This window comes from Pogoniulus pusillus, chromosome 3, assembly GCF_015220805.1.
Source record: "Pogoniulus pusillus isolate bPogPus1 chromosome 3, bPogPus1.pri, whole genome shotgun sequence".
Classification (NCBI taxonomy): domain Eukaryota; kingdom Metazoa; phylum Chordata; class Aves; order Piciformes; family Lybiidae; genus Pogoniulus; species Pogoniulus pusillus.
The window spans coordinates 10,616,515-10,631,102 of record NC_087266.1 but is presented as its reverse complement, the minus strand read 5'-3'; the positions used below and the strand labels follow the sequence as shown (position 1 = coordinate 10,631,102).

The 14,588-nt window shown below is 38.5% G+C and overlaps 1 protein-coding gene across 5 annotated transcripts in view; it reads left to right on the top strand.

The window, feature by feature from the left end:
- The window catches only part of SLC36A4 (solute carrier family 36 member 4), a 132,548-nt gene that overhangs the window by 100,933 nt on the left and 17,027 nt on the right, over nt 1-14,588 (top strand). For 2 of the 5 annotated variants that reach the window (XM_064169991.1, XM_064170003.1), the window contains exon 11: nt 13,524-13,671. The exons of the other annotated variants lie outside the window; for them this stretch is intronic. In XM_064169991.1, coding sequence (XP_064026061.1) covers nt 13,524-13,671 — 148 coding nt within the window. The remainder of the gene's footprint in view (nt 1-13,523; nt 13,672-14,588) is intronic. 5 annotated transcript variants of the gene reach the window in all.

Below are 14,588 nucleotides of genomic sequence, written 5' to 3'. Positions count from 1 at the left end.
CTATTTAGGATATCATTAATATTTGCTCTTCACTCGGTGCCATGGTCTAGTTGACTGGCTAGGGCTGGGTGATAGGTTGGACTGGATGAGCTTGGAGGTCTCTTCCAACCTGGTTGATTCCATGATTCTTCTGAAACAGGATATTTTGAAAAGGGACAGCATTTCCATAAAGCTACCTGCTGGTTTATGTACAACTAAAAAGTTATCCCATGAGCTGAGAATCAAAATAATTTTATCAAATAATATCACAGTGAAAAAAAAGTCAAAATATATTACGTAGTAGTTTCTTTTGTTGCATCTATTCATATGTAAGTCTGTATATTTCCCATAAAGACTAGAAAATAGTACAGGGGAAGAAAAATTATGAAACTGGTTCTAACCAGTCTTGTATAAATCCAAATTCATTGAGTTTAACACAGCAGTAAAGTTGGTGAACATTTTTTACACTATAAGCTATAGTTCGTAGTATATAGACTAAGACTGTAAATCAGCAAAATAATGACTGTTATCAAAAGCATGCACAATAGCTGAAATTACAGCTAACCTTTCCTCCTAGTTGGTGGTACACATGTACATGCATTAAAATAACAAGAGAATTTCTGCAGTAAACCTCTTTCTCTTACCTTCAAACTACTTTTTCCATGCCCTTAAAATATCCCATAGTATTTATACTAAAAAAAAAATTAATAATACCAGTACCAATGGTTTTATATGATGCTGAGGAATTTAGATGGTACTTGAATTTTATATGTGTGTGTATATATGTATAAATGTCTAGAAACAAAGAAAGGGGACACAGTCTTGAGTTGTGCCGGGGGAAATACAGGCTGGATGTTAGGAAGTTCTTCAGAGAGAGAGTGATTGACATTGGAATGGGCTGCCCAGGGAGGTGGTGAAGTCACTGTCCCTGGAGGTGTTCAGGAAAAGACTGGATGAGGCACTTAGTGCCATGATCTAGTTGACTGGCTAGGGCTGGGTGCTAGGTTGTACTGGATGATCTTTGAGGTCTCTTCCAGCCTGGTTGTCTCTATGATTCTATGATATGACACACTTGGAGTCATAAAACAGAAGATGTAATTTCACTTTTGTCATTGTTGTCTAAATGAATGGTCATAGCTTTTTCTTTCTTCAGTCAAAGGCAGTCTTTACCTCTCTGCTTTCACAAATTGATTGTAATTGTAGTTAAAAAGGGTACAGTGTTAGTGGATATTAGACAAGGGATACTGGAAAAGATAGATAGTATAAGTTAAAGAAAAATTTGTATATTGGTGATTGAGAGATTGTTCCTTTTAAGACATGTGGCCAGAGTGGGTGAGCGTATGAAGGTGGAAAGTGTGACGAACAGCAAAGCATGTGCTGTTGCAATGGTCATTGATGTTCTATGCACAGAGAAGAATGTAGGTAACACTGGTAATAGAGCTTTTGTTCTCAATAAAACCAAGCCATAAGAGGCAAGAAAACACATAATTAATTACCCAACAGTTGTTCATCAAAGACTGGCATTTTTCCATGTAGTTTTCACTGGAGTCAGTTTATTGAGAAATTTCTAACGTTAGTACAGGCAGGTGATGCAAAAAAGTACTTCAAGGAAAATGAGTGGAGAAGCATAGGTTCTGCTTCTTTATTTTTACAGAGTCACAGAACTGGTCAGATTAAAAGGGATCCTTGAAGGTCATTTTGTTCAATGCCCCTGCAGTGAGCAGGGATATAGGATGTTAGGGGTTGGAAAGGACCCAAAGAGATCATCGAGTCCAACCCCATCTTCAACTAGATCAGATTGCCCAGGGCCCCATTCTCAATGGGGCCTCAACCACATCTCTGAACAACCTGTTCCAGTATTTCACTGCTCTCCTGTAAAGAAACTTCCTCTTTATGACCAATCTAAATCTGCCTTCCACTCGTCCTACTGCTACAAGCTCTTCTAAGCAGTCCCTTCCCAGTCTGCTTGTAGGGCCCCTTTAGATATTGAAATGCAGCTATGCAGTTCAGAGTGCTGTTCAGTAAATAAATAATAGTCTTGATACCAGAAATTTCTCCTTGTGGGCAGACAGGTTCCTGTTTGGCCCTTGGTGACGGTGATTCCTTGGCTGAGTCACTGGAAGTCCCAATACCGTGTGTCTTGTGTATGCACTTGAGGTAGCTGTGAAATTTAACGACCTTGCAGAGACTTTACAGAAACCAGTGGAAGAGAGATAGCTTGTATTTTGGAGAATGCATGAGTGCTTCAAGAATCACTTAAGCCTTCTTTGACTGTGAAAGAGTAACTCCTGCCTGGAGATACTTAACATTAGGAAAGCATTATCTGTATTTTTATGCAATTCACTAAGCTACAGGAAATGAAAAGATAAGGAAGAGTTTTAGTGTTCTGCATGAAAACACCTGCTCTTATAAAACAGCTGTTACACTTCTGTTGTCCTCTTCTTGGAACTCACTTGTACTGTCATCTCTGGTGCTGGCAGCTAAGCACATAAGAATACATATAGTTGCTTTAAGTCTCAATTAGAATTTATTCCTAAAGTTTAATTACTTTTTACACTATGTTTTTGATGTGAGCTTAGACAGAATACATTATACAGAGATGGAAAGATTCATTAATTAAGTCTCGTTAGTATTTTAGGAGGAGAATTAATATACAATGCAGTTGTTGCTGTGGTTATATTGATGCTAACTCTTGTAGCCCAAATAAACTATTACAGAAAAGGCACAGACAGTGTGAAATTCTAATATACAATGTAGGATTGTTAACATACATTATTAATATGCATAATTTTTTTTCACTATTTGAACTCTTAGCCTTTGGAATGAACTCCCCAGGGAGATAGTGGATTCCCCTACATTAAACAGTTTAAAGGCCCAGCTTGACAGGGCTCTGGACAATCTCATTTAACCAGGGAGGTGGTGGAGGCGCCGTCCCTTGAGGTGTTCAAGAAAAGACTGGATGAGGCACTTAGTGCCATGGTCTAGTTGACTGGCTAGGGCTGGGTGCTAGGTTGGACTGGATGGTCTTGGAGGTCTCTTCCAACCTGGTTGATTCTATGATATTCTTACCCTGAATGGTTGAAGATGATCCTTGAGGTCACTTCCAACCTTGTATTCTATGAAGCTATGAATTGTATTCACAGAAGTATGCTACAGCAAGTCAGGCAAAACTTAATTTGTCTACTTGATGGCTGGATAATTGCTCTCACAGTTAAAACAAGCTACAACCAGCTCAGGCTAATACAGGTCCAGAGATCCTGCGTTGTAAGCTGTGTACAAAGTCTGTGGACTTCTTCTGATAATAGCAGAGTCATATTTTTAATGGCTTACATGTTTAATTAAATTAGATCTTAAAATATCCTTGGGGATGATAACTAATTGCCTGCAAAAAATGTTATTTTAAGTGCATCATATATTTTGAAGATAAATACTATTGTTTATTCTCAACACAATCTGTACCATCTTCTTGTAGCAACAGAATATTTTCTTTGCTTGGATGAGAAACTTTTGCTTTATTGTTTCCTGACTTGTAAGCTGCTCTTCTGTGTCCATGTGTTCTCATATTAAAATATTCTTTAGGGTGTAGAATCTTAGAATCATAGAATGGTTTAGGTTGGAAGTCACCTCAAAGATCATCCAGTTCCAATTCACTGCCATAGGCAGAGACACCTCCCACTAGAACAGGTTGCTCAAGGCCTCATCCAACCTGGCCTTGAACACCTTCAGGGAGGGAGCATCCACAGCCTCCCTGGGCAACCTGTTCCAGCGTTTCACCACCCTCACTCTAAAGAACTTCTTCCTAATATCTAGTTTGAATCTCCCCTCTTCCAGTTTAAACCCATTACCCCTTGTCCTGTCATTACAAGACCTTGTAAATAGTCCCTCCTCAGCCTTCCTGTGGGCCCCCATCAGATACTGAAAGGCTACTATAAGGTCTCCTCAAAGCCTTCTCTTCTCAAGGCTGAAGAGCCCCAACTCTGTAGCCTGTCCTCGTAGTAGAGATGCTTCAACCTTCTGATCATCTTTGTGGCCCATGATATATTCATGGAAGAACTCAACATTACATCCCACTGATGAAAGCCAGACACAAATTGTGAGGCCTCATCAGTGTTAAATCTTATTTTCATGGTGATGTTGTGTTTTTTTCTTTGGTTGGTTTTGTTTGTTTGAGTTGCATTGTTTTTGGGATTTGGGGTTTTTTGATTTTGAGTTGTTTTGGTTTTTTTTTTGACAAACAGTTATTTCTATTTTGTCTGTATAGCATCATATTTCCTTAGTGAAATAGCAATGCTAATGTTTATGGTTTGGTCTAGTGGGAATGTAAAACTGTGGTACTTATACTGCCTTCGTTGTCCTTTATCTGCTCTGTAGGGGATGGCACTGAGCTGATGATGCATATACATACTATGAAAATTAGATGTTCCTTTGTTACCATCTTATGTTTTTGCTGCCTACTTATTTGTCCAAGTGCTTTCAGAGATATCCTAATTATTAGGTACTTTGGAGTTCTAGAAAACTGGTGCCATTTAACACACATATGACTCATTATAAATCCTCTGGTTTTACTTGATGTTCTTACTGTGCAGCTTATCCTCTTTTGCTTTGTTGCTGGCTGAATGTTTCAGGCTCTAGAGACAAAGGGACACTCTTTGGTCATTTACAAAGAATCTCTGTATTGAGATAATTAGGCACAGGATGTCAAGGACAGTGCAAAATACAGATTTTCATGTTGTTAATAATGCTGATACTCACAGTGCTTGCCTTTCAGAATTGTACTGTGTTCCAGCCATACAAGTTTTGAAGGTGCAAAATACAGATTTTCATGTTGTTAATAATGCTGATACTCACAGTGCTTGCTTTTCAGAATTGTACTATGTTCCAGCCATACAAGTTTTGAAGGTTTTCTGATATGGTGTAAAAGCTGTGATCCAGTACATTAAATTCCTTTCACTCAGTTTATTCTGTAGGCATATGAAAACCAGGTTAGAAAAGATATGCAGTCTATTAAACCTTCTTTAGTTGTAAAATCACACTGAAAAAGGTAAATGCTTGTATTATCAAGTTACTGCAATTACTTCTTGCGCTCTTCAGTTTAGACTTCATGAAGTTAACCTTTGTTCTGTCTTACTTTGTGTTCAGTATTTCCATTTAAATTACTTGTGCTCTAATCTGTTTGTGCAACTCTGTGTACTCCATATAACTATATCTTTTTTTTTTATTCTAAGCTGATCCTTCTCTTTTCTTTCAAAAATGCTGATCTTCCAATTGTTTGTATGTGCATATAGTGTGTACTTTATTTTATGCCCATTTCCAGCCAATTTCCAACAAGGAGAAAGAAAACATGAGATGTATAGCCTCTTTATATAAGCAGCTTTATCATACAAGTAAATGACAAAATAATCTTTCAAAACGTGAAAGCAAATCTACAATCATAGAGCAGTGGAAGTAGGAAAGCACCAAGGAAATTGCTGTGAGCAGATGATCAGGGCTGACAAGACCAGCAAGAGCAGGCTGCTCTGGGCTGTGTACAGATGGGCTTTGAATACTTCCAGGGGTGGACATCATGATTCTATGTACAGTCCCTCTGGGTGACCTGTTCTAGTATTTGACCACCCTCACAGTTGAAGATGTTTTTCCTCAGGTTCCAGTACAAATACTTGTGTTTCAGGTTGTGCCTGTTGCCTCTTGTCCTGTCATTAGGCAACGCCATGAAGACTCTGGCACCATATTCTTTGCTTCCTACAACAGGTATCTGTACACATTGACAAGGTCCCTTTGAGACATCTCTAGGCTGAACAGTCCCTGCTCTCTCAGCCTTTCCTCCCATGAAAAATGCTCCAATCCCTTAGTTGTCTTTGTGGCCATTTGTCAAATGTGCACCAGTATGTTTGTGAGCTGTGCATATGTACATCCTTTAGCTGTAAAAACGTGATTTTAAAATGTATTTAAGTTGTTTAAGACCAATTTTTCTTTAGATTCCAGATGTTCTCAAAGCTACTTTGGCCTAACACTCAGACATTCTTGTCCTGTGTAGAAGTGAAATAGAGAGAATGCCTAACAAAGTAGGGTGAGAAGGGTAAATATGGGATTTATTATTGAAAAGAAGCATGTTTTTAAATCTCAGTGTTTTCTGTGTAAGGCTGAGCCACAACCCAGTGGGACAACACGTATGTAAATCAGTGTATAAGCCCTTAGGAAATGACACCTTAATTAGTGAGAGAGGTGTGAGACATGAGGTATCCAGTTCTTAAAACTCCTTTTTTTTCCATTCTAATGGTGAAACCATCATAGAAACCTTGAAAGTGTTGATATTTATGCCAAGTAATAAGTATTTAACATGGTGAACTGTGTCTATATTATAAATTATTTTGTGTGTCTGTATTTATTGTCTAGGTTTGTAAGATGAACATTTGAAGAAATGAAAGCCAAGAATCAATACAGTCTAGATTTAGACAGTTGCTTGATTTTCTGAGCTGCTGAGCCACCCAACAAATGTAACTGAAGAAAAGTGGTGGTTGATTGGTGATTGGCATTTCTGACATCCAGCAGATGCTTGACTGTGGATCTCATAGTTTATTTCCTGAAATCTATCAGAGGAATAGAAAATGTCTCTTTTGTTGTTATTGTTGATAGCGGTGTTTTTGTTACTAGTGTGAGGTTAGTCAGCAAAATAGGAGCACCCACTTTTATCCAGCAAGATAGATGTATCCTTCAGTTATGCAGTCATTTGGAAATGTTTTTAAAATCAATAGGTGCACTGAACGGCAGAGGTGATAAAAGGACTTCTCCTTCAGAGAGTATAATGAAAATACCTGTAATTATACACTGCAGGTTTATCTAGAGGAAAGAAAGAAACAAAACCCAAACAGCAACAAAAAGTGTAATATATGAGGAAACAATTTGTTTCATCTGAGAGATTTAAATAACTTAGAGCACACCGTACGAAAGTTAGGAGAACAAAACTTGACACACAAAAAAAATCTAAGTGCAGTGATGATTTATATCCAGTTGCTCAGTTCATAAGAACACAAAGGAGAAGCAGAGGTGAGATGTCTAGCAGTGTGCTGCAGCAGAGCTGTACTGTGAGCTTCAGGAGCAGAGGGGTAGAATTTTCTGAGGAGAGCTTTTCAGCAGTTTTGTGAAACTTCAAAACCTTATTCTCTAAGTGGTATTGTAGCATGTAGTAGTATTGTGATTTTTCCTTTTTATTGTCATAAAAGACTTTATTTGGCATCCCTTAGGCTTTACACAACTGAGAAAAGACATTTCTTATCTAAGAGTGTGAGATGTTTCATTCCACTTGTTAGAAATTACTCTGTAGCTCCAAGCATATCATGTACATTCCTCAGGAATTTCTTACTGATAATCAGTCATGATTCTTAAGGATATCTGCTTTAGCTGATAAAGGAGGGACACCTGTGGCATTGAAGAAGTATTATCAGGTCCTCTTTTCTGCACAAAATAAAATATCCACAATTGAAATAAATAACCCAAACAAAATTATTTGCATACCTTTTCCTATTCCAAAGGAGCAAAGAAAACAGATTCTGTGAAGTTATGTGAAAGAAGCAAATCAAAGAATGACAGAGAAACAGGTGATGTGTATCTACGTTAGTCTTTGCCAATAGAAATGAGTCTGAAAGCAGAGACTCTTCTAGGGTTGCTTTTGTAGAAGAACAAAACGATAAACAGAAAGAGATTGAGTGTGCTTCATATCCAGCACATTCCTACTGAGGAAAAAAACCAAAACAACAAAATATCAGAACTGTGGCATCCTGAGGGAACAGATGTGTATAATTTGCATGTTAATTATCACTGCATCAATTTACATATAGTTCTTCAGGAACCTTCTATTGACATAGAAAAATAAGGTGAAAACGTCATTCCTCTTACACTTGGATCAGCAGAGGATCCCTGATTGCTCTTAGCAGTGGATTCTCAAGGTGCATATAGAAGGCAAAACCTATTGCAAGTATCTGGCATATTGTATTAAGGCATATTTAGCATGTGGCTTTACACTCAGGTCTGGCCTCAAATTGTATTAACCTGTACAGTTCCTTAGTTTTCCAATGGAGCTCTGGCATCAAGAAATCTTGAAATCAAAATTGCCTGTAGAGTTGTAATGCTTCCTATTATATAAAGAGCATATTTCATTATCTATATGCATATATTACATTGGTGTAATGTCATACCCATCATTTATGCCTACATAATCTTCTTGTTGCCAAAGATTTATTTTTTTATTAAAAAAAAATTAATTAAAAGCTCCCACTCTCATAAACAGACCACTAGGACACAGAAATTAACAGCACACATTCTCCCACGTTATGCTTTTCAAGATCAAAGCCTTATGAATGCATCTGTACAATAAGGATGCAGAACATAATAATTGCTTTATTTTCAACAACTCCAATTTAGAGTCTTCTCACCTGTCTGTGGTACAGCTAACATGAGTAGGATTTTTGTTGTCTAATGGAGTATTTCACATTTATGGGAATACCTTTCATTGAATGGGGTTGTTACTTTAACCCAAGTCAGTCACAAAATTCTATTTGAGTAAGATGCAATATTTTTTCCTGTTGTTTTACTGTTGCTATCCTAGGGTATCCCCTGAGGATTTATTTTTGTTCTTCATGTCGCGCTGCTCTGTGTCTGACACTTAGGTTAAATTTTATCATTCAGACACTTGCCTTGAATTATCCATGTGCTAATACCTATAAATCATTTTAAATTTCAGTTCATCTTTAAGAAGCTATGATTTGGTGAGATGCCTAAGTGGTATTAAGCTTTGCCTATGTGAAAGTGCATGGATGTTCAGATTTGCACACCTGATGTTTGTGTGCAATGTACCAATTACATTTGCTTTATTATTTCATCACTGCAGGTGGTCAGGTTGTGAGGAAAACAGTCTACTTATTGGGGGAGATTTAATATTGTTTGGTTTGGGGGATCTGAGCTTGGAAATTTGGCTAGAGCAAATCTGTGGGATGATACCATGTTGCATTGATTTCAGTCTTTCTGCAGTTCAGTATATACCTGGATCAAATGTGAAGTAGTAGTCCAATTTCCTGACAAGTCTGTAGTAGCTGAATTTTTAAATTCAGCTTTTCCATTTGGATAACTATCACTGCCAACTGCTACGTGTCCTAAGGTTATAGAATCATAATCATAGAATCAACCAGGTTGGAAGAGACCTCCAAGATCAGCCAGTCCAACCTAGCACCCAGCCCTAGCCAGTCAACTAGACCATGGCACTAAGTGCCTCAGCCAGGCTTTTCTTGAACACCTCCAGGGACGGTGACTCCACCACCTCCCTGGGCAGCCCATTCCAATGGCAAATCACTCTTTCTGGCAAGAACTTATTGCTTTGGATTTCATCCTCATACTTTGCTTTTTTTTTCCTTTTTGTTAGCAAATCTCAGTTATGTCAGCCATAAATAGCCCAATCTGTACAAGAAGGTGATGAGGTAGCATGGAACTTCTTGAAATTTGAAGTTGTTAATATCCAGTACCATAAAGTATTTAGTTAATTACAGAACAGCCACAGAATATAACCTGTGTATGTGATTATGAAGGGCTGTAGCCTTTAAATTTATTTGCATTTTGCAGAAGTGGAAGTACTCATGAAAATCAGTTACACAGCTTTTAGATCTTCTGAATATGTACCTGTCAAGCAAGCAAACAGACCCTATCTCTTTCCTTGATGTACAGAAGCAAATCTCTATTGGACGTGTGTGACAGTGTTGTGTATTAGCTCTTGTGCTTAGATTAACTTCCACTAGGGTACAAACTGGACAGTTACTTGCATTGAAATTAAGTCTACTCAACAGAGGAACATTCTCAAGGTCATAATGAAATACTGAATTTTAGCCTGGAGAAGAGGAGGCTCAGGGGAGACCTTATTGCTGTCTACAACTACCTGAGGGGAGGTTGTAGCCAGGAGGAGGTTGCTCTCTTCTCTCAGGTGGCCAGCACCAAAACAAGAGGACACAGCCTCAAGCTACACCAGGGGAAATTTAGTCTTGAGGTGAGGAGAAAGTTCTTCACTGAGAGAGTCATTGGACACTGGAATGGGCTGCCCGGGGAGGTGGTGGAGTCACTGTCCCTGGAGGTGTTCAAGGCAGGATTGGAGGTGGCACTTGGTGCCATGGTCTAGCCTTGAGCTCTGTGGCAGAGGGTTGGACTCAATCTATGAGGTCTCTTCCAACCTTGGTGATACTGTGTGATATTGTGATACTGTGAAAATAAGGCAAACTTCTTGGACTTTATGTTGACGGAGGTTATTTGGATTATTGTTTTTTCCTGTCTTAAACAGTGTGTGAAGTAGCAGCTGCATAACAGTGACAATTGAGCACTGTCCAAACAAGAACACTTCTCACCCAGCACTGCATAGTGAAGACATAAATAAGCAGTGGTGCAGTGTTGATTACAGCTTGCCAAGCATTTCAGCCTGCTGCTCTATACTTAACTGAAATAAATGTTTGCTAAAAGTAAGTTTCTCCAGCAACACCACTGAATTTCAGAAGTTCTTATTTTATATTATTATAAACTGTGGTATTACATAGGAAAGTATATTTTTAAAATTGAATTTTTTTCTCTCCAATGGAGAAATGAAATTGTTTTATATTCTTTTCAATGTCATTTCTGAAAGATTTCGTTTTTAGCCTACAATTTTGTAGGCAGCTGGACAGTAATGTGGAAGAGGCTACCTTTTTATTTCTGACACTGTAGTACAAGTCTTAGATAATAAAAAAAACCACTTAGCATTGAAGTAGAAAGCTATTTTTGTCCTAATGTGCAACTACAGCATGTCACATTGAGCTTTTTCTTTAATTGTAAATTCTGCAGGATGGAGACTTAACACACAACAGATATAAAACAGTTTGTAAAAAGTAGCATGATTCTGTGTCAATTTTATTCTGTGGTAGGATTAAAAATAAAATCACATCTTTCTTGCAGTCTTTCAGTGCTTCTCTGTTGATATCTATTTACAAGAAGATTGTGCTGAAGTCAGAAATGAGATTCTTGTTCACTCAAAGGCATGAGATATGTTGTTGGAAGGAAATAGAGCTCTATGAGATAAAATTGGTAGTGTTTTCTTATGGCATTTAGCACAGTGATTCTATGATTCTAGTGAACTCCTGCCATAATGATGTTATTTCCAAATACGAATTTCTACAGAGTCTTACCTTATTGCATTTGTTACCGCTCTGGAATGTTTTTCCCTTGAGAACCATTGTTTTGTCTTTTATTTTACCTCTTTTACATCTCCATTTCTATCACTGCAGCTAATTCAGGGTTTCCAGAAAGGCTTTAGTGTGCCAAGAACCTGAGTCAGTTGGTACACTCTTGTTTGCAGCTACTTATACTGATGCAGCCTTGTAACTGTTTGACACTCAGTACATTGAATTGAGAGTGACAGGTCTGCCAGTAATAAAAGTCTGTTCAGATCAAAAAGTGAGTCATATTTCTGTTTACCAACATTGAGAAAATGTGAGCAGAAAGCCACTTAAATTGCAGTAGATACAGAGGTCTTGACAGGCTCTCCGTGTGCATCATCTTGCTAGCTCTGCAACTCCTCCTCCTCATGCTTTCTTTGCGCTGCTTCTTTTTGATTGCATATTACCTAGGGAGTTTTGTTTTATCAGATTTTTTTTATTCTTAGTAGATACTGTTCTGTTTCTCTTCAAATCTCAAATCATGACTTATTCCCATCTCTTCTTACGCGTAACTTCTTTGCATTCCTAATCCTAGGCATTGCACGAGCAGAGACCATTGGTTAATGTCTAAATTCATGAATAATACCAACTGATGAACTGTTTGTTTGATTTTTCAAAAATCTTAATAATCTGTTTTATAATTCACTACTTTTCTTAGACTAGCATGGTGTCTTAAACTGAAGGCAAGATTGAAATATTATGCAATGGAGAATTTTCCAAATATTCTATGATTCTATATCTGGCCTTAGCTCTTGCTGTCAGTGTTGCTTGTACCAGGTTTCATTAGTTTACAGAACTCTTTTGAGCCCACTTCACCTTTTCCTAGTCTTACTTGTGTTGTGTGCAGAAGTCACATTTTTTTTATGTCCTAGCTTAAAATTTCATATCCATCTCCAACCAAAGTGGTAGGACTTTTGCCATAATATTACTGGAACTTGCTCCCAAGTTACTTGCTCAGCCTGCTCTGCAGGAACTTCTTATAAGGTGTTGCTGCTCTACTGCACCCTGTCATCTGTAGTTACTTCTAAGGGTTGCTGCTCTCCAGCACCATGTGTAGCATTCTTCACTAGCACCAATGTTCTGGTCTGAGGCTTCTGTTCTAGTTAAAGGTGCACTGGATCTTAGCTTTCAATGCTTGCACTTTTCTGGAAGGTTTTGCATTTTCTGAAGACCAAGTAAGGAAACCATGCAGAGTTTGTGGCTTTGGGGATTTTGTTTGTTTAGATTTATGTTATCAAAGCTGTAAGTTGGTATGTGTACAACAGTAAGTTGTCATTACTTAGAGAAAACGTAGAATCGTGGAATCAGTCAGGGTTGGAAGGGACCACAAGGATCATCTAGTTCCAACCCCCCTGCCATGGGCAGGGACACCTTACCCGAGATCAGGCTGGCCACAGCCTCACCCAGCCTGGCCTTGAACACCTCCAGGGATGGGGCCTCAACCACCTCCCTGGGCAACCCATTCCAGCCTCTCACCACTCTCATGCTGAAGAACCTCCTCCTCATGTCCATTCTGAACCTACCCATGTCCAGCTTTGCTCCATTCCCCATAGTCCTGTCACTCCCTGATATCCTGAAAAGTCCCTCCCCAGCTTTTTTGTAGGCTCCCTTCAGATACTGGAAGGCCACAATAAGGTCACCTCAGAGACTCCTCTTCTGCAGACTGAACAGTCCCAACTCTTTCAGTCTGTCCTCATAGCAAATGCTAAAGCCATTCTGGGACGAAAGTTGTTTGGGTTTTTTTGCAGTGTTTACTAGAGCTAAAGCACATAACTCAGGAGGATGGGTACCTGAACTGGTTTTGTTATTGGAGTACAAGATGAAAACAAAGGACTTCAGTTTTCTAATGGAGAGGTTTTGAAGAAGATTTTTAGGGCTGATATTTGAAGAAAATTAAACTGGAATGAGTAGGGATAAAATCACTATAATAAAGGAAAGGAAGAGCCATAAAAGCCATTTTCTGAAGATAAAAATATCATAGTTGTAATGTAACTTACATAGCAGTTTTTTCCTTTTAGTAATCTCTTTCTCAGTGTTTGAGCAGCCAGCTGAAGTGATTGCTTTTTTCACAGCCAGATCTCCCCTTTACATTTGGTTGGGTTTTGCATTGTTACTAATCCTCAGTGTATTGCTGTTTCATTGTCCTTGTTTTCATATGTCCTGGGTTTGGCTGGGATAGATTTAACTTTTCTTCCTAGCAGCTGGTGCAGTGCTGCGGTTTGGATTTGCTGTGAGAATAATGTTGAGAACACACTGATGTTTTTGTCATTGCTAAGTAATGCTTATCCTAAGTCAGAAATTTTTCACTTTTCTCTGCTCTACCAGCAAGCAGGTACACAAGAAGCTGGGAGGGAGCATGGCCAGGAAAGCTGACCCAAAGTAGCCAAAGCATATTCCATGCCATGCTCCTGTCATCCTCACTATATAACTCAGAAGGATTCACTGGGGAGGCTGGATCACTGCTTGGACATTGGTCAGTGGGTGGTGAGCAATTGCTTTGTGCATCACTTGCCCTTTTATTGGGTTTTATGTCTCTTTTTATTCTTTTTAGTTGCTACAATAATAATAATTTACTCCCATTGTTGCTATTACTATATTTTATTCCATGTTAAGTTATCAAGCTGTTCCTAACCCACAAGTTTTATTTTTTCCCATTCTCCTCCCCATCCCACTTGAAGGGAGGATGAGTGAGTGAGCAGCTGTGTGGTGTTCAGTTACTAGCTGGGGTTAAACCATGACATGGTGGTAGGTTACAGCTTATGTTTCAGAAATTGAAAAAAAAAATCACTTCTGTGACTGAAAATAGATGTTCACAGAATGTGCCTGTCACTTCGTGGAAGCCACTTTGCAGCAAGAGAACAAATGAGTCCATTACCCAGGGGATAACTTCTGTGGTTTAGAGCACTAAATAAATAAATAAGCCTACTTTATAAAGCTGTCTTGTTAAAGAAAACATACATTACTAGTGTGACTATTTAATTATTTATATTTCTCTGCATAAGAGGAAATGAAGTCTGAGAGAATTTACTCAGTTAAGTCCCAAGAATTTTAGGCATAAGAATTCTGCCTAGAGTTGATATATCTTGTACCTCTTTTACCCTGTCCGACTGTTGTGCTCCTGAATGAATCTGTATTTCCTGCAATATTCCTACATGAGCATGTCTTAGGAAAGGAAAGCCTAGTATCAAGTGATAGATCAAGAGGAAGCAGCCTCAGATTGCACTAGGGAAGGTTTACGTTAGATACTAGGAAAAATGTCTTTATTGAAAGAGTGGTAAGGCATTGGAATAGGCTGTCCAAGCAGTTGGCAGAGTCACCATCCCTGGAAGTGTTTAAAAACATGTAGACTTGCCATGTCGGGATGTTTTTAATGGTTATGGTGGTGTTAGG